Genomic DNA, 21251 nt, shown 5'->3' on the forward strand with positions numbered 1-21251 from the left:
CACTTCAGTCCATAAGGCAAGTCAAAGTTGTTGACATACATATATTGTCCTCAATCTTCATATATTCTTAAAATAAAGTTACATGGAAGCGTAGCAAGTTACAATGACAAATATTTTGAGACATCTTCACAAAGAGAGTAAATGTGGTCTCTGGAGTCTTTCAGAAGTGTCAAAGAAGAAAAGTATTCCCTCAGTTCAATTTTAAACACCATTAGGGATGGATTTTTGTTTTGCCATTTACATTTATGAATATGGTATTTACCCATAATTGTTATAAAAATTCCTTCGGAAGGTTTTCATTACCAAAAAGTACTTGCTCTAACTTTAATTGTGTAATTCTCTCCATTTTTGTTTCCAACCAACTCATGACATCTTGCCAGAATATTTTTATCACTGAACAAGAGAAAAACAAATGTTCAATAGTTTCATCTTTCTGGCAACAGAACACGCATGGCTCCACTTCAAAATCAAATCTCTTTTTAAGCATATCTGCTGCTGGATAATATCCATTTATAACTTTGAATTGCATTTCTTTGATTTTAGGAGGTATAGGCCATTTCATAAATTTGATGTATTTATTTGTTATTTTGTCATCATAATGCCTTATTTTTATATTTTGGTCAAAATCATGAAATAGTTTACATTTAAATATTTTGCTATTTATGGGAGTTTGATTAGGCTAATTTATTTGACTTTTGGAATAATGTAAATAGTTTTGTATCAAATTCAATAAGGCTGTTGGTATTGCTTTAAATACATTATTATAATCCTTTCTTAAACTTTGTATATTAAAGTTTGTTTTGAAATCCGTAAACCCAAGAAAATGACCTTGTTCATCTAATATATCTGTGATGAAAATAATTCCCTTTTCAAACCAATTCCTTAAAAAAAAGTGTTTTTCTACTTATTGTTATCACTCTGTTGTTCCACAAGGTGGAGCCATGTGGTGTAAAATTATGAGTAAATAAAGTCATGGAGAACTTCTTTATGATATTCAGACAGTTTTACTGGCAATTTGGATACCTCGAAATCGCACTTTAAAAGAAACTCTAAGCCTCCCACTTTATCAAAAATATTTTTAGGAATATGATACAATATAGAATCGGATTTATCTAAAAAAGCTTTTACCCAGTTAACTCTAAAAACTCCAACCATAGATTCAAAATCAATTGTTTTTAGACCCCCTTTATTATAGTCCTTTACAAGTTGTGATTTTTTTTAATGTAGTGTGTTTTATTACGCCATATGAATTGGTAAATTATAGTATTTGCTTTTCTTATGTTTTTTGAACTAATATAGAGAGAATAGCTTGGGTAAATTAATTTAGAAATCCCTTCTGATTTTGACAATAGGTTACATCCTAAAATAGTTAAGTCTCTTGTTAACCAAAGATTTAGGTTTCTTTTAACTTCTTCAATTTTCTCTGTGATTTTTTTGGATTCTCTTGTTGCCAAGTTTTTAGATAGATGAATTCCCAAGTAATTAACATCATTCTTAACTGTAATCGTCTCCAAGTCTGTCTCAATACAATTATACAAGGGTAGTATTTCACTTTTTTTTTTTTTTTTTTTATTAAGGCAAAGGCCTGATGCCCTTGAAAAAACAGAAATCGCATTTAAAGCCTTCTGAAGAATAGATTTGTCCTTTAAAAATATCACTGTGTCGTCACAAACTTTTATCCCTTCAAGGTCTTTATTATTTACTACAAAATAGGCCAAAAGCTGCGTACAGAGAATGAATAATTTTGGTGAAATTGGGCACCCTTGTCTTATTCCACAAGAGACATTGATTCTTGGAGTGATGCCTGATTGAAGTGAAATATAACTGTATATTTGATCATAAAACATTTTGATTACCTTACAAAAGTTGTTGCCAAACCCAAAAAGTTGAAGCGATTTCAGTAAAAAGTCATGTTCAATAGAATCAAATACTTGTTCCATACATTATTTTACTCTGTTAGCATATAATAAAGCTAGTAATTTATAATCATTGCAAAGTAGAGTTATAGGTCTCCAATTATCTAATAATAAGTCTTTATTGGGTTTGGGCAACAAGGTTATCAGACCAGTTTTCATTGTAGGGGATAACTGCCCATTTTTTTATGCAATCAAGATACGCATTAAATAATACATTTTTAATATATGTGACCCTGGACCACAAAACCAGTCTTAAGTCGCTGGGGTATATTTATAGCAATAGTCAAAAATACATTGTATGGGTCAAAATTATTGAATTTTCTTTTATGACAAAAATCATTAGGAAATTAAGTAAAGATTAGTTCCATGAAGATTTTTTGTAAAATTCCTACTGTAAACATATCAAAATGTAATTTTTGATTAGTAATATGCTTTGCTAAGAACTTAATTTGGACAACTTTAAAGGTTATTTTATCAGTATTTTGATTTTTTTCACCCTCAGATTCCAGATTTTCAAATAGATGTATCTCGGTCAAATATTGCCCTATCCTAACAAACCATACATCAATAGAAAGCTTATTTATTGAGCTTTCATATGATGTATATATCTCAGTTTTGTAAAATTTAACCATATGACTGGTTTTGTGGTCCAGGGTCACATATGTCCAAAAAGTCTTAAAAAATTCTATAGTCCAATAAGACAATGGTCCGTGAGAGGAGATGATTGAATCTCACATTCACATCTCAAGATTAGTAATATTTGGAGACACAAGCCAACAATCTTACCTTGAGCAAAGGTTAGCATCTGCTGGGCTGATCCATGCAAATTGCATTGTGTTAATTTTCTAATACCAGTCAGGAGCAGTGCTACTAATTTCACTGCATGTAGAAAATACTATGACAATAAAGTTTTTCAATTCAATTCAAAATTTTATTTATAAATTCAAAACAAAGCCCAAAACATCATGGCTTTTAACTATTAAAACTACAATTATCAAACCACTTTTTTCATATGCAAATACAATCAGTTGACCACAAAAGTTGTTGATAATATATAAAAAGTAAATGTATTCATAAAAAGGTAACATTTAATAATGACTCAAAGCAAAAGTGATCATTAACTACTGAAAGTAAAAGTGAAAACTAATGAGACTGATCACTCTCCTACCAATTTACAAGTAGGCATGGGTACACACACACACACACACATAGAGAGAGAGAGAGAGAGCGAGAGACAGCAGGGAAAATAAGTATTTGACACATCAGCATTTTTATCAGTAAGGGTATTTCTAAGTGGGCTATTGACACAACATTTCCACCAGATGTAGCCATCAAGCCAAATATTGAATTCATACAAAGAAATCAGTACATTTAAGTATACAAGTTGAGTCATAATAATTCAAGTGAAATGACACAGGGAATAAGTATTGAACACACTTTGTAGCATTGTTCAGGAGTGATTCTGGCCCATTCTTCCACACAAACGCTCTTTAAATCTTGAAGGTTCCTTGGGCCCTCTTTTATGAACTTTGATCTTCAGTTCTCTCCATAGATTTTCTATGGGATTTAGGTCAGGTGATTGACTGGGCCATTCAAGTGAATTTATTTTCTTTTTTTGAAACCACTTCATTGTTTCCTTGGCCTTGTGTTTGGGATCATTGTCTTGCTGAAATGTCCATCCTCTTTTCAATTTCAGCTTTCTGGTAGATGGCAGCAGATTTTTATCCAGAATGTCCCGGTACATTTCTCCATTCATCCTGCCTTCAATAATATGAAGTTTGCCAGTACCCCTAGCTGAAAAGCAGCCCCAAACCATGATGCTTCCACCCCCAAACTTAACTGTTGGTATGGTGTTCTTGGGGTGGTGGGCAGTGCCATTACTTCTCCAAACATGGTGTGTAGAATAACTGCCAAGAAGTTCAATTTTGCTTTCATCTGACCATACTATAGTCTCCTAATAATCCACAGGCTTCTCCAAATGCTGTTTTGCAAACTTTAACCAAGCCTCAACATGTCTTTTGTTCAGCAATGGAGTCTTGCCTGGTGAGCGTGTGCACGGATGCCATGGCGGTTCAGTGCATTGCTTATAGTTTTCTTCCTGAAGTTCTGCCCTAAGGGGTTCTTGGTTCTTAACATAGTATGGAAGTAAATAGTGCCCAGACACCACTTGGATGCAAATACAGGTTTGTAACAACTTAATGGTGCGTAAATATTGACAGGATTTTCTTTTTTGGGTGGGCTATCCCTTTCAGATGGATAGGTGGAAATGTTGTGTCAATAGCCCACTTAGAAATCCCCTTACTAATAAAAATTCTGATGTGTCAAATACTTATTTTCCCTACTGTTTATATATAGAGAGAGACCAGTATGTTTTATTCTGCCACAGAGATACACAAAAAACAAACTGCTGCATAAAATGCTTCCTATATGCAATGCAGTGACAAGGTTATTTTCCAGTGTGGATCCTCTCATGTGTTTTCAGATTTGAAGACTGATTGAATCTCTTGTCACAGTGTGAACACTTATAAGGTTTCTCTCCAGTGTGAATTCTCTCATGTGTTTTCAGATTCGATGACAGACTGAAACTCTTGTTGCAGTGTGAACACTTATAAGGTTTTTCTCCAGTGTGGATCATCTCATGTGTTTTCAGATTTGACGACTGACTAAATTTCTTGTTGGAATGTGAACACTGATAAGGTTTCTCTTCGGTGTGGATCATCTCATGTGTTTTCAGATGTGTTGACCGACTAAATCTCCTGTCACAGTGTGAACACTTGTAAGGTTTCTCTCCTGTGTGGATCCTCTCATGTATTTTCAGGTCTCCTGACTTATTGAATCTCTTGTTGCAGTGTGAACACATATAAGGTTTTTCTCCAGTGTGGATCCTCTCATGTACTTTCAGATATGATGACTGATTAAATCTCATGTTGCAGTATGAACACTTAAAAGGTTTATCTCCAGTGTGGTTTGTCTCATGGATTTTCCGATATGCTGACTGATTAAATCTCTTGTCACAGTATGAACACTTATAAGGTTTCTCTCCAGTGTGGATCCTCTCGTGTGTTTTCAGATGTATTGACATACTAAATCCCTTTTTACAGTGTGAACACTCATAAGGTTTCTCTCCAGTGTGGATCCTCTCATGTTTTTTTAGGTCTCCTGACCTAATGAATCTCTTGTCGCAGTGTGAACACTTATAAGGCTTCTCTCCAGTGTGGATCCTCTCATGCATTTTCAGGTCTCCTGAACTAATGAATCTCTTGTTGCAGTGTGAACACTCATGGGGTTTCTCTATAGTCTTTATTTTTAAATAGGTTGCTGAACTAAAAGTAATTTCACACTTAGAGCACAAGTATTCTCTCACACCAGTATGTATATTCTGATATACATTTAAATGTTGTGGATGCCAAAAGCTCTTGCCACACAAATGGCATGAATGCGTCTTCTCCTTCGTATGAACTTTCAAGTGTTTCCTCAGACCCGAAGCCCATAAATATATTTTACCACATTGATCACATGTGTGTCGCTTATCTCTAGTGTGGATGTTCATGTGCTCCTTAAGGTATGATAAGACTGCGAAACTCTTCCCGCACTGATCACAAGTGAATGGTTTCTCTCCAGTATGAATTCTCATGTGATGCTGAAGACCTGTTTTCAGTGTGAAACTCTTTCCACACTGAGTGCAGGTGAAACATTTCTTGGCTCTTCTTTTCTTTACATCTTTCTGTTTGGTTTGAGAGCAGCACAAGGGTTTTTCGCCAGTTTTAACATGGATTTCCTCCTCAACTTGACTTGATTCTTCTTCCTCCTCTTTTTCTTCAATTAACTCTGAAATAAGTGAAAATGGATAATTTCAGTAACTTTTTAAAATCTGAGTAATGTGAACATAAAACTAAATTCTGATGTAACAGTGAAATTACTTTTTCATAATCATAACATTCCTAACACTTTTTTGCAACAATAAGTGCAGTTACTAAAATATTACATGTTTATTTCTTGGTGATACACAGTAAAGCACTGAGCTTGAGTTGGGAAGCATGCAAAATGTAATTTTATTAAATCTAATTTTCATATTGAAAATCAATATTCTTACTAAATGTACTATTGTTCTTCTATAGCATTGTATTGTAGTAAATTATATTATATATAAACAAACCCCATGTGTCTGTCGGGAAACCTATTAAATATTTTTGCATGTTTTAGGGCTGGGCAAAATGGCCAAAAAATAAAATCCCCGATTTTTCACAAAAAAAATCCAATTTTACGATAAAATCGATTTTTTTTTTTTTTTTTTAACCCCCTACCACCTTCAGCATGTAAAGCCGCTGGTTCATTCAGAATAAAGCAAGTGACTCTCTTTATGAATGGGAAATTTAATTATTTCACTAGATACATTTAAAAACGCACGTTCATTCAACGAAACACAGCTGTGTTTGAGTGGAGATGCGCAGCGGCTCAGATGTGACTTGTTTCAGACTATTTTTGACAACGAAAGAGCAAAATCAGGTAACAGTGTTATAGTCAGACAATGTAAGTTACTTAATAATAATAACTTATTGTTTATTTAACTGTTCTATTAAATCGATATCTCATTTACAAACTCCATTTTTAAATTATTAAAAGCTGTCACTCATCTTGGTTCGCAATATCACAAAGCTCTATTATAATCACCGACGCTCAATCAATATCTTATTTACACTCTCTACACTTTGTTTCTGAAAGGATTCGTGAGACATGTTCTTGATACATTACTCAACGTTGCAAAAACACGTAGGAACCTTTTTTTCTAAAGGATATTTGTGAATACAAATACGCTGATCGGGTCCGTCTAATTTGCTAGCAAGCCCTTTAGTGGCTCGTTATTTGTTTTCCGTGCCTTTCTGAATACAAATGTAAATTAGCATATTTCTAAAATGGGCGGGGGAGGGCTGAGCCCATTCGGAACTGCTGGAGCCCAGAGAGGAGCGTTGGCGTACCGATTTTCATTGAACAAATCGATGTAAACTCCACACTCAAGTTAATCAATAAAATCGATTTATCGCCCAGCCCTAGCATGTTTGATCAAACATATATGTATGCTATTACTTGCTGCTCCATCTACATTATTCAACAGATTGTTCTGTTCAAAGATTGTTTTTATTACAACAAACTGAATCTAATCTTTTTGAAACTGTCAGTATTATTCAAGCTTTTGTAACCCTTAAAGTGAATGAACATCAAACACCAACCTTCATGTTCCTCGTGTTTTATTCTGAAGGGTTCTGGTTCTTCGTATTGTATACTTAAGGGCTCTGGTTCCTCCTGTTTTATTCTTAAGGGTTCTGGTTCCTCTTGTTTTATCCTCAAGGGTTCTGGTTCTTCGTATTGTATGCCAAAGGGTTCTTGTTCCTCCTGTTTTATTCTCAAGGGTTCTGATTCCTCTTGTTTTATTCTCAAGGGTTCTGGCTCCTCTTGTTTTATTTTCCAGGACTCTGGTTCACTCGAGTTCTCCTCAATCTCCTCTTTAACAAACACCATCTTCACAGCAGCAAATCTCAGTTCAGCTGATACTCCTCCAGATATTCCTGCTTGCTTAAAAACTTTTCCATGCATTTACTGACCAGATTAAAAAAAACTGTTATTTTTTTTTAAATTATTATTTACAGAAACTAAAATTCTATCAGTTTGTATTAAAGCCGCACCAGGACAAAACAACAGAGAACACTGTGAAACTAATCTTCTTCCTCTGAGGTTTAATGGTGTTTGACAAACAAACGTATGTGTTTTAGCGCCACCGGCTGGACTGGAGTATGAAGCGGCGAAAGGAGGAAATAATACGGGAAAAATAACTTAGGGCTTATACTAAGTTAAATTCCGTTAATGAAAGATGCACCATATAACCCAGATTTTATGTTTATTAAAGCACTAAACTTACATGACTAAAACAAAATATTCGATTTTAAAATGTGTATTGTATTTTTACAGACATTAAAAACGAATACCTAACATTTATTTGACTTTAAGGATAACATTACTGTACATTCGTTTCTTACCACTGAATTAACGACGGTGTGCTTTCCTCTTTTGGTCAGTAAACGAAAACGTCTCCGTTAACATCATGGTCTCTTCAATAAGACATGTCAAATCTCCCTCAAATAACCATATTTACTCTCGTATATATATTAGTTATAAGTATTTATCCATTAACGAACCAGGGCTGCGTTTCCCGATAACGATTGATCTTAGCGCTTAAGAGCGTTTTCTACGAGTCACTTTGCGAACGTTCGTTATTGTTTTACGTGCGTTTCCCAAAAATGCACTTAACACAATTGCACGTAGCCCTGTTTTAAGTGCTACTTAGGAGTCGCTATCCGTTGGTAAAGTGTTGAAATGTCACATGCTGTTATAGCAATCCATCTAATTTTTTATTTCCGATTCTTCTTCTACGTGTGAATGTGTATTCAACTCGAATAACATAAAAAGTCCTGTGATTTCTTCTTGAGCAAGTTTAAAAACATAAATTAACTGGAAAATAAAACAAATTCTAACAGTCCTTGCCAGAAATGACATCTGCATCATTTTCGATATTATTATGGAACTTTAATTATTTAAGTAGAATTATGTATCAATTTCTTTATCAACAGTTGCTTATCTCACATCAAAATAAATCAATAAGTAAATAAAGAAATAAATAAGCTCTTACATTTATTTTTGAAAAATTTATCCTAATTATCTTTAATTAGGACAAAAATTTAAATAAGCACATACCTAGGGGTGGAGACACTAGCAAAATGGCTGAAACCAAAAAACAAAGAAAATACATTTTTCAATAAGAGGAAATTAATATTATTTTAGAGGAGGTGGAGCTACAAGAACCTCCTAGGTTTCCCTCCTTTTGACAGACACTTACCATCTTGAAATCTAGTTCAATTAGATTTAAGTATTTTTTTTAATAAATGTGCCTTAGGAAAAAACTGATGTTACTGGTGTCCATCTTGAGACAAAACAAAGGGACTGATATATTTTAAGATCAGTCAGTGCAAGTGTCCTTCAGTAAAAAATGCTCAGACTTGCATTTTAGTCTGGACTAGGCTTAAGCCTTGTCTGTGAAAAGAGGGGTATATTTTACTACAGCTTGAGTCTTGAGGGTGTGTGTGGCAATATAGTATTAGGGCCTATCTATTAGCCTATCGATATAGGTGCAGAAAAATGTTTAATGTGCACATGCTTTATCAGCACTGTTTTATATAAATGTACTCTTCATGTACATTTATAAAAGGACAACCTTTGACCATTATGAACCTAACAAGAGAATAAATTCAGGGAAAATCAGTGATTCAGTTTCTTCGAGTGGGGCCTTCTGCAATTAGTGAAATAGATGACAATCAGTGTGCGACATGTGAATATTGTTACAGCCTGAAAAACTTTAAGTTTTAAGTTTGTAATTTTAATTAAAACATTTTTTTTTCATTCTAACATTTATTATGTAATATTATTTTATTTATTTATTATTTCTATATTGAATGGTGTAATGAGTAGAAAATAGAAAGTAATAAATATATACGTACCAATAAAATGAAAAATTACTTTGAAGAGAAGTACATGTTAGGTGCAATTTGCCGGTTGTCCAGCAGGTGCCCTCATAACTCTGTCCCCTTACGATGCACTTAAGGCTTTACGATTACTCGAGAGCACTCGTAAATCTACGAAGATTTTCAAGTGTTACTTAAGTTACGATGTTTTTGGGAAACAGACCGTAATATTAAGATCAGTCGTACGATCATTTTTACGAACAACTTAGGCTTACGATGCTTTTGGGAAACGCAGCCCAGATCAATCAACTCATGTCAGTCAGTAAGTAAAACGAAATGACCGTTTTTTTTTAAATTACATGAGCGCGCCGTTTTATTTTGAAGACAGGATAATGTGAGTACCCAAAAAAATCAGTGACATGATTCGGATATGTTAAAGGGTCAAAAAAAAAAAATAGTCACACTTGGCTCCTTCGCGGTCAAAAATTGACTGGCATAGGAAATGAATGGGAAATACGAAAAGCGATAATTCAGAGAATCTTTTGGTGGTACAAGCTACAAATCAGCCACTGTGCTGAAAAGAAGTGTTCAGCAAGCAAGAACTGACACTCTAAAATATCAAAAGTACAGAACTGACACACACGCGCACACACACACTCGCACACACACAGACACACACACACACACACACACAGAAATAAGCAGAAAAATGCAAAACCTGATATTTATCCAATCAAAAAATATCTAAACCTTGCCAAAAGTAATCTTTTAGAATGTCTAAATATATTTCTAAATGCAAAGCCTATTAAAATGAAGAAACAGTAAAAAAAAAAAAAAAAAAAAAACAAACAGTAGGAATCCCTAAGCCCCTGTATATATGTATATAGGGAGATACAGGAGATTACATGACATTACACAAGTTTTTATTTTTATGCCACTATATGGCGCAATTTTCACTTAAAAATGGATTTGAAATGCTTTTACTCTATTTTAATATGAAATGTTGCATTTATTGAAAAATAATGAATACATAATTAAATAAAAAAATGTAATAATAATTCTAGTGGGGAAAAATTGTTCATTAAAACTGTATAAAAAATTCAAAATAATAATCACAAAATATTTTTGAACAAAAATGTATTTAATTGATTTTCCTGAAGAAAAAAAAAGTTACTTTTTAAGGCTTCAGTCACTTTTGACCGCGAGGGAGCCAAGTGTGACCCCTAAATGAGGATTTTTTTGGTGGTGGAGGGGTTGGGGGGTGCCCTATTTTCAGTCTCAGCACATGCCCCTTAAAAGGTCTGTGCACGGCCCTGTTTGCTGCACAAAAACATGGGTCGATAATTGCAATCATTTGACCATAAACAGCTGAAAAAAATATATTGGAAATTAAAAATTGTTTCTCTGTCACGAGGGGGCGCTTTAGGAGCGCTGAAATATTACGGTTTCCCTAGTAACAGCTGTATACAAATCAGCATTAACGCTGTTTTATCAGACATGAAATGAAAATTCCAACAACACATTTCTGAGGACAGTCGGTTCCCTTCAGATACGTTCATATAAAGACATCCGTGCCACATTTTGTCTTTGAAATTTGCAGCATGTGTATTTCTTCAGTGACATCATTGCCTTCTGAAATTTAATCCTGCCCTAGCGATGTAAAAGTAAAGTTTTTTCACTATAAATGTACTTGAGTAAGAGTAAAAGTACCTATCTTTAAATATACTCTAAAAGTACTAGTTACCCCAAAAATTTACTCAAGTAAATGTAACAAAGTAAATGTAATTTGTTACTACCCACCTCTGCCCCTTGGTAATATTATTAGAAAATATGTGATTAGTTTCCATTGTTACGCTGATGATACGCAACTATATATCTCAACAAGACCAGATGAAACTAACTTATCAAAGCTAACAGAGTCTTCTAAATTTAGATAAAACAAATATATTACTCATTGGACCAAAAAAAAAAAAAAAAAAAAACAGTACACATAATCTCTTGAACTATATTTTGCAACTAGATGGATATACTGTAACTTCCTCTACAGTCAAAAATCTGGGTGTTATATTAGACAGCAACCTGTCTTTTGAAAATCATATTTCTCATGTTACAAAAACAGCATTCTTCCATCTTAGAAACACTGCCAAGCTACGGAACATGTTACCTGTTTCTGATGCAGAAAAGTTAGTTCAATCATTCATGACGTCTAGACTGGACTATTGTAATGCACTACTAGGTGGCTGTTCTGCATCTTCAATAAACAAGCTACAGGTAGTCCAAAATGCAGCTGCTAGAGTCCTTACCAGGTCAAGAAAATATGATCATATTACCCCAATTTTAAAGTCTCTGCACTGGCTACCTATTAGGTTCCGTATCACTTACAAAATATTACTTCTTAGGGGAGAGCGGGGCACAACCTAAAACTTTTTGAATTTCGCGGTTTATGTAAATCCACTTGGGGTTCAGAGTACAATATTTATCCACATTATTTTCACACTTGTCTAGTACAAATATATTACTTTGTTTCATATTTACAGTGTATACGTTTTTCGTTATTTACCTTACAACATGCCCCGTAGGTGGGGTACATTGTAACATCTGAGGGGCACATTGTAACACGACCATATGACAGCTTAAAATGTTATCTGATTCAAATAAAAAAAAATGTACACAAACTAAAATATTTTGTCAGTAAAATACATGTGTTAACTTTTTCAAATGAAGTAATGACGTTTTTTAAAAAAATAAAAATAATCTAATTTTAGAGTTTGACAATGAACACATCGCAACAATGCTTTGAACGGCCCTGATCGCGACGCACAGCTGTACAGTAGTTCAAAACAATGTGGACAAATAGATGAAACACATTTAGACATTCAGAAGAACACTCCACTCCTCCACACACAGCTTGTCAGGAACAACAAAGAGGATTCAAGAGCGTAATGCAGTTTAAACAGTTTATTAGAATGGCAGATAGATGATAACGGATCGTCAACAGTGTAGTGGCGTGCTGGGACTGGCGGCTCGTGACGCAGGTTCAGCAGACAACCGAAAGCAGGGAATCCAGACACAGGAACTGAAGAAACCATCCGTCGAATCCTCCAGACTGGCGAAAGCGAGGAGACAAAACAGACAGGAGACCAGCAGCCGAAGACAACACCGAACGATCTGACAACACAGGACAAACAAAGCGGATTTTATATAGTCACGCTAACGAGCCGCAGCTGAACCAGATCGGCTCGTTAGCGAACAGCCACACCCACACACACACACACACAGACGGAAGAGAGGCAGACACACACACCAACACAGCAAAAATGAGTCTGTGAACCCATGAACCGTGACAGTACCCCTGTCAGTGACGCAGCGGTGGGGGAACCGGGGCGGGCGGATTAAGTGGAGAGTGAAAAACAGGTTTAATTTTAGATACGTGAAAGACGGGATGAATTCTCCTGTACGCCGGAGGCAATTTGAGGCGGACTGCCACTGGACTAAGGATTTTAGTGACAGTGAAAGGGCCTAAGAATTTGGGAGCTAGTTTATTACACACAGAGCGGAGCGGAATGTTGCTGGAAGAAAGCCACACTTTTTGACCAACGACGTAGACGGGAGGCTTCGACCGGTGGCGATCGGCCTGAGCCTTGGTGCGCGCTCCCACTTGGAGAAGAGTCTCTCGGGCTCTCCTCCAAGTGCGATGACACCTCTGGACGAAGGCGTGAGCGGAGGGAACCGCGACTTCGGAATTCAGACTAGGAAAAATAGGTGGCTGGTAACCTATGCTACATTCAAACGGAGAAAGGCCACAAACTGACGTGTAGGATCAGGGGCAACAAGAATGGGAGCTGAAACAAAGCGGCTCTTGAGGTTGGTAAATGCAGCGTCAGCTGCATCCGACCACCTGAACTTAGTTTTGGGGGAGGTCAAGGCAGTCAGAGGAGCGGCTAGTTGGCTGAAATTACGAATGAAACGTCGGTAAAAATTGGCGAACCCCAGAAAACTCTGCAGGGCCTTGCGGGAATCTTGGGTTGGCCAATCCACCACAGCCTTAAATTTGTCGGGATCCATGCGTATACCCTCGGACGAGACGATGTACCCCAGAAATGGTACGGACTGTGCATGAAAGACTCATTTCTCCGCCTTGACAAAAAGCCCATTCTCTAACAGCCTCTGGAGCACTCGCCTGACGTGTTGAACATGTTCCTGGAGAGAAGAAGAAAAGATCAAAATGTCGTCCAGGTAGACATAGATGAATTGATCGACCATATCTCTCAACACGTCATTGACGAGGGCCTGGAAGACCGCAGGCGAGTTGGACAGGCCGAAGGGCATGACCAAATATTCAAAGTGCCCCCTGGGGGTATTAAAGGCGGTCTTCCACTCATCCCCCTTCCTGATGCGAACCAAATGATAGGCATTGCGCAAGTCCAATTTTGAAAAAAATGGACGCTCCCTGCAACCTCTCGAATGCTGAAGACATCAGCGGCAAAGGATAAGTATTCTTTACCGTGATGTTGTTCAGCCCCCGGTAGTCAAAGCAAGGTCGCAGAGAGCCATCCTTCTTTTTGACAAAAAAGAACCCAGCCCCAGCGGGAGAAGAGGAAGGGCGGATGAGCCCGGCTGCCAGAGAATCAGAAATATGTTTCTCCATGGCCTCCCTCTCAGGAGCAGACAGTGAGTATAACTTGCCCTTAGGCGGAGACGTACCTGGCACTAATTCTATGGCACAGTCATAGGGACGATGCGGAGGAAGAGAAGCAGCTCTGGACTTACTGAACACTTCCTTCAGGTCGAGGTACTCCTGGGGCACGTTAGACAGGTTCACCGGCTCATCCTGCAACACAGAACAGGACACAGAGGGACAAGCAGACACAAGACAAACAGAAAAACAAGATTCCCCCCAAGAGGAGACAGAATTCTGGCCCCAGTCCACCTTGGGATTGTGGCGAACCAGCCAGGGATGTCCCAGCACCACCGGGACAGTAGGAGAGGAGATGAGGAGGAAGGTGAGCACCTCCTGGTGGTTACCGGAGGTAATCATGGTGACTGGGCCCTTAAAGTGAGTGATACTGGGAAGGGGTTGTCCATTCAAAGCATTAACAGAGATGTTGGTCTTGAGAGGGGTGATGGGAAGCTGAAGATGGTGAGCGAAATTCCAGTCTATAAAATTACCTTCAGCTCCCGAGTCCAGTAAAGCCTTGCAGTTGTGGAATTCGGTTGTCCACTGAAGTCTCACCGGGAGGAGGGTCATGGACGAAGGGTCACTCAGAGTATGACTGCCCGTCAATAACCCTCGTCCTACAGTCGGGGCTCTGTCTTTTAGCGGGCAGTTAGATAGAAAATGACCAGGCGCACCACAGTATAAACAGAGACCCTTGGATCTTCTCCGGTTCCTCTCCTCCCGGGAGAGCCGAGCTCTACCAACCTGCATGGGCTCGGGATCTATAGCCGGGCTGACCGTGTTACCGGGCCCCTGCGGGTGTTGGACGGGAAGATCAGATGGTGAAAACGAGCGAGTGAGTTGATTGCGTCGTTGTAGGCGGGCATCCACCCGAAGAGCCAGGGATATGAGTCCATCTAAATCTGTAGGTAGTTCCAAGACGAATATTTCCTTCTGAACACGGTCAGCCAACCCATGCAGAAACATGTCCCACTGCGCCGCCTCGTTCCACTTGCATTCGGCAGCCAGCGTGCGAAATTAGATGGAGTAGTCAGAAACGGAGCGATCCCCCTGCCGTAAATCAGCCAGCACGCTGGCTGCCTCGCGACCCATGACGGCCCGGTCAAACACTCGTCTCATCTCCTCCGATAGTCGTTGGAACGAGGCACAGCAGGGATGTTGATTTTCCCACACCGCCGTCCCCCACTGGGCGGCCCGCCCCGAGAGCAGCGTCAGCACTAAGGCCACCTTAGCTTGTTCAGAAGCAAAAGTCACGGGTTGCAGGGAAAAATACATTGAGCATTTAGTGAGAAACGCTCTGCACAAATTGGGCTCACCAGCGTAAACTTCTGGCGTGGGCAGACAAGGTTCATGTGAAGTGCTGCGATTCTCAGGCACGGGCGGGGGCGGCGGTGGTGGGTAGGGCGCAGTGGTCGATCTCAGCTGTTGTAGTTGGTTGGCAGTGTTGGCAGTAACGCCGTTTAAGTATAACAGCGTTAGTAACGGAGTTCATTTTTCAGTAACGGAGTAATCTAATTAATTACTTTTCCCATCGTTGCAACGCCGTTATCTTTACTGAGAATGTAAAGTGTCGCGTTACTAAAATTTGGTTGAATAAAGCGCGAGGTGTCATGCTTTGGCTACACATCAGCTGCCTGGAGAGAGCAGGGGTGGGGATGATGACACCGTTGCAAATGCGATGATGATTGGCTGGGTGGGCGGTGCCCTGCTCACGCTGTCTTAGTCACTGCACGCTCTGACTACCAACACAAGACAGCGTGAGTGACAATGGCGACGAGCCGGGGAAATTCAAAGGTAGCGTTCGCGAACTGGAAGTACCGGCACTACTTCTCGTTAATTGAAATGTTCTATAATACTGTATATAGTGTTTTTATTTTTCAATCAGTTAATATAAACATCTTTGATATTAAAGATGTTATAGAACGTAATAGCGTTATAGAACATAAAAAAACAACGTCACAGTTACTTTGCTGAGTAACTAATTACTTTTACAATGTGGTAACTGAGTTACTAACTCAATTACTTTTGGGAGAAGTAATTTGTAACTGTAACTAATTACTTTTTTAAAGTAAGATGACCAACACTGTTGGTTGGTGAGCTCGGATACCTGCGTCACCAAAGCTTGTACGCACGACCAGTCGCCAGCCTCTGCTCCTCCTGCTGATCCATCTGAGCGTTGTTTGCAGACAGAAAGTCTCTGAGTGTGGGAGCATCCGCTGAATCCATCATGGTCAGATCGTTCTGTCAGGAATTACAAAGAGGATTCAAGAGCGTAATGCAGTTTAAACAGTTTATTAGAATGGCAGGTAGATGATAACGGATCGTCAACAGTGTAGTGGCGTGCTGGGACTGGCGGCTCGTGACGCAGGTTCAGCAGACAACCGAAAGCAGGGAATCCAGACACAGGAACTGAAGAAACCATCCGTCGAATCCTCCAGACTGGCGAAAGCGAGGAGACAAAACAGACAGGAGACCAGCAGCCGAAGACAACACCGAACGATCTGACAACACAGGACAAACAAAGCGGATCTTATATAGTCACGCTAACGAGCCGCAGCTGAACCAGATCGGCTCGTTGGCGAACAGCCACACCCACACACACACACACACACACACACAGACGGAAGAGAGGCAGACACACACACCAACACAGCAAAAATGAGTCTGTGAACCCATGAACCGTGACACAGCTCTCATAGAACACGACACACATAAACGAGCCAAAATGCTTTACATTTCTTGAAATAATAACTTCTGAACATTAAACATTGATTGTCAGCCTTTATTCACCTGTTTCTTGAGGTATCTTATCAAAATCCTTAGAAGTAAATCGTGTAAACTGCACCGCTAATGTCATAGAATAGCATATAGTTTAATAACAGCGGGGCACATTGTAACACAGTGTTACATCGTTCCCCATCTGCGCGACTGGAGTTTAAAACAGGTTAGTGTCTTCTGCTGGTTTGCGAAGCATTAATAAACTATCTAAACTGATAAATAACAAATTGGAGATTAAAATAATAGCAGATTTGTCTAATTTTAAATGAATAATAAAAACTGAAATGAAAAGTTTACTTAAGCCAGAAATGTACTTTTACTATGGTAAAATCAATATTCAGCGATATCTTCAAAAGGCTTTTGAATTTTGGCGCTCTTTTTCTCTGCATAGTGTTGCTATGGCAACTAGTAAATACGGTAAATTTGGTTATGCTAGCATGTGTGGAAATATTTAAACCACGTGTGTCACAATTAACCCCGTGTTAGGATGTGCCCCGCTCACCCCTACCTATAAGGCCCTTAATGGTTTAGCTCCTGCATACCTAACTAGTCCTGTGCCATGCTACAATCCATCACGCTCCCTAAGGTCAAAAAAACTCTGGTAGTACTTTTGGTAGTACCGATAGCAAAGTCCACTAAAGGAGGGAGAGCCTTTTCACATTTGGCTCCCAAACTCTGGAATAGCCTTCCTGATAATGTTCAGGGTTCAGACACACTCTCTCTGTTTAAATCTAGATTAAAGACACATCTCTTCAGCCAAGCTTTCAAATAATGCACTGATATACCTCTGAGGTTTGATGTTGTTTGGCAAACAAACGTATGTGTTTTAGCGCCACCCGCTAAACTGGAGTGTGAAGCAGCAAGAGGAGAAATTACTTAGTGCGCCTATTAGGTGAGCTGATTTTTCCCTTTAGAAAAAAAACAGCCGATCACCACAAGTAAATGAAAAGGACTTAGCGTAATAAATGAGGTGAAAACAGGAACTACTGACATGAAATAAAGAGTCTTTTCAGCAGCTGTTAATACTGCAGAGCCTCAGACTATCAACACTCATTCATCAAGACATTCAGGATCATCAACAGATCATTTCACTTTATTCTGAGTGTTTGCTGCTAGAAACACATTATTTCATTCAGGATATATGATAACTATAAGTGTTCGAATGAAAGACAATACTGTTATTTTTCACAGTGTGACATGGATACAGCATCACTAATACAAAAACGCTAACAACAACATCATAGCCTACATGTCCAAATGAATCTGAAGATAGTTTGGTTTTCTACTAACCACAGTAACTGCAGTAAATTAATTAGTAATTAACATTTTACAGTTTTCATGTAGGCTACAGCAACTGACAATGACCATAAAACAGAAAAAATAATAAGCTCCAGCAATATTTAACATTTCCTTGTGTCAGATTTAATTAATATTATATTCACATTCATGAATAGATTTGAAATTTCCCTCATTAGGCTACTCATTTCAATTTTAACAAGTAAACATAATCTGCCCGAGATTTGCAAATATAATGTAGCATATATAAAGAAAGCTAAACTAAAAATAGAAGTATGAACAAATAAATAAATAAATCAATGTAAAATCTCAGGCTAATTAAAATCCACGGAGCGTCCAGCTTTGGCGCCAGATCTTTATTCAAACATTAATCGAATCCCGCCAACAACAACCGACATCCGAGTCTTCTGAGGAGAGTTCAGCGGTTCACAGTATGTTACTGCCACATTTTTGTTTCAATTAATTTTCTGTATTATTATTATTATTATTACTACCATTGAGTGCCACTAGGGGGCGCTGTAGCATTGGAGTGAGCTTTGTATGCAGAGTAGAGGTTAATTTCCTCAGAAGAAGCGATCTCTAGAAGAAAAGAAAAAGTTGCAGCATGACTAAAGTGTAGTCACTAAGCTAAGTCTTAGAGAAATAAGAGCAAACAAAAAGAAGAAGACTAAAACTAATTCCTCTCTCGATACTCAGCCAACGAGGTATTGTCAAAATAGTTTTATCTGTCAAATTTCTTTCTTTAAGCTAATTATTGTTTGTTCTGTGCTTTTAGTTTTCACAACGACATTTTACAGGCTAATTTCTGTATGGATTTCATGGGGTTCAGGTTACTTGTGAATCTTTGCTTGCGTCTTCCTATTGAAATAAACATTTAGTGCTGCAGCGAGCATGTGAGGACGATATGTTGAATGCTGTTTCTATGCTATTGTTTGTAGTGAGAATTGTTGCTGAATGCCATGTTAAAAAGATCTGTGAGGGGAATCGATCTCAAGTTGCTGCTGCTATTTTATTTCTACACTTTGACATATTTGGTAGATCAAATCCGTGTTATCAAATTATTTGTATATATTTTTTTTTTTAATAAATACTGAAATGGAGACTGCTAATTGATCATATATTGAGCCATGTGAGACAAACGGACTTGAATTATAATATAGCGAAATATTAATCAAATGTGACACTGAAATAATTTAAATATTGCTTTGTAGGTTTTTCTGTACATACAAGAATGTAACGTTAATGATCTAATTACTTCATTGCAACGGATTTAGTTATTATAAAATCTGTTTAGAACTATTAGATCATTTATATTACGGTTATTCAGCAGTTATTTACTTTAGCGTTCGTTTTGGATTATTTATGCTTTATACATATTGTGAGAAATGGCTTTTATCATATATCCCGATTCAAACAATCAGTTTTTAGCAGCAAACACTCAGAATAAAGTGGGATGATCTGCTGATGATCCTGAATGGCTTGTTGAATGAGGCTCATCAATATTAACAGATCTGCTGAACAGACTTTTTATTTCATGTCAATAGTTCATGTTTTCACCTCATTTATTATGCTGATGTATTCAATGAAATGCTCTTTAAGTGGTAAATTACAGGAGATGTTGTGCTGTGAAAACAATCTCAGCTAGTGATGTATTTTTTGTATTGGCAGATCAGCTCCTCCCACAAGAATCGCATCATCAGTGAAGCTCCTCCCACTGTGGTTCACCAATAAATGCTGGAATATTCCCATCAGTTCACAAGTGAAGATGAGTACAAAGCATGAGGAAGAGCTGAAATTGACAAAGACTGGGTTTGTTAAAGAGGACAAAGAGAAGATGGGAGATCCAGAGCCCTGCAGAATCAAACACACTGAAGACAATGAAGAACAAACAGGTCGGTGTCTAATTTCTTTCTTTATTTAAGTGCTGATGGTAAAGCTTCAAGCTGATTTTGAGAAAATCTGTAGAGCTCTGCAATAATATACCTGAAGCATCAAATAATAAGGCAGAGATTCAGACTGCAACCATTTTTTTTTCTGCTGCAACTTTTTTTTTTTAACTAATAAGAGCTGTCACATGACATCTTGACTTTGGGAAAAAGATAAAACTCAGCAGGCAAAAGAATACTGTTGCAGAATACTAATATATGTTTTACCTGCTAACTCTATTCAATCATCAAACAATGTAAAAGGTTAATAATAACACAAGAAATAATAATTATAATAATTATTATAATTGTTATAGAGTCCAATTTCGATCCTATGGAAGCCCGTTTCCGCCACTGAATAAAAAAAAAAAAAAAATAATAATAATAATATTGCGACTTTTTTTCTCAGAATTGCGAGATATAAAGTCGCAATTGCGAGTTATAAAGTCAGAATTGCGAGATATGAAGTCGCAATTGCGACTTTATATCTCGCAATTCTGACTTTTGTTTCTGTTCATTTGTGACACTTTCTGGTAAAGCACAATAGGAAACGGAGATCTTGTCTTGTTAAAACGACATATTATGTCATAAAAACGATATGATTTTATATGATTACATGTGATGTGAGCGAGCTGGGCGATTGTCCGCGCTGCCTTCGCCACGGTCCTGACATGAGGGTCTACACGCTGCTGTAGTTATAGAAATACACTGTTTTAAGTATTTTAATGTGATGGTTTCAGTTGTAGCATCATGATTATTAGGATTAATCTGTCTCCAATAACTGCTCTCAGACCCAGAGGATATGACTAACAGCAAATCCAAATACTAACCGAAAGAAAAAGAAGAGAAATGACAAACGATTTGATTGTATTATGATGATGATGATGATTTCGTTAAAATGGGAAAAATTAAGCCAGAATTGTCGGGGGTTTTTTTTTCTTTCTTTCTTTTTTTGTCTTTTACTGTCTGTGCCATCATGCAGAATAAATGTTCGTCTGATGTACCTCTCTGCAAATTAGTCACAATAACGTTTCTTCATAATAGTTGGCTATATTTCTTGCAATACATCTCATATAATGCGCAACACTGCACTTCTCGGGTGGGCGGCGCAGGCTCGATTAATAAATATAAATGTCTTCTTTATAGT

The 21251-nt window shown here is 37.7% G+C and overlaps 2 protein-coding genes across 2 annotated transcripts in view; one reads left to right on the forward strand and one right to left on the reverse strand.

Annotated features, from left to right (window-relative positions):
* Positions 1-4165: 4165 nt before the first annotated feature.
* Positions 4166-7622, reverse strand: LOC141328767 (uncharacterized). The gene is made up of 2 exons (XM_073835414.1): positions 7145-7622; positions 4166-5744 (listed from the first exon to the last, which is right to left on the reverse strand). The coding sequence occupies exons 1-2, from the start codon at positions 7506-7508 to the stop codon at positions 4363-4365; spliced, it is 1746 nt and encodes a 581-aa protein (XP_073691515.1). The 5' UTR covers positions 7509-7622; the 3' UTR covers positions 4166-4362.
* Positions 7623-18749: 11127 nt separating this feature from the next.
* The window catches only part of LOC141329342 (uncharacterized), a 7205-nt gene continuing 4703 nt past the window's right edge, over positions 18750-21251 (forward strand). The window contains exons 1-2 of the mRNA XM_073835459.1: positions 18750-18883; positions 19848-20071. Of these exons, the coding sequence (XP_073691560.1) occupies positions 19945-20071 (127 nt within the window). The 5' untranslated portion in view covers positions 18750-18883; positions 19848-19944. The remainder of the gene's footprint in view (positions 18884-19847; positions 20072-21251) is intronic.

The sequence above is a fragment of the Garra rufa genome, chromosome 1 (assembly GCF_049309525.1).
Source record: "Garra rufa chromosome 1, GarRuf1.0, whole genome shotgun sequence".
Lineage (NCBI taxonomy): Eukaryota > Metazoa > Chordata > Actinopteri > Cypriniformes > Cyprinidae > Garra > Garra rufa.

Excerpts from the sequence above, each read along its gene's own strand:
- LOC141328767 (XM_073835414.1), bottom strand. The coding sequence starts at position 7,508 with ATGCATGGAAAAGTTTTTAAGCAAGCAGGAATATCTGGAGGAGTATCA. Across the intron at positions 5,745-7,144 it reads AAAACACGAGGAACATGAAG|AGTTAATTGAAGAAAAAGAG; the intron begins GTTGGTGTTTGA and ends CACTTATTTCAG.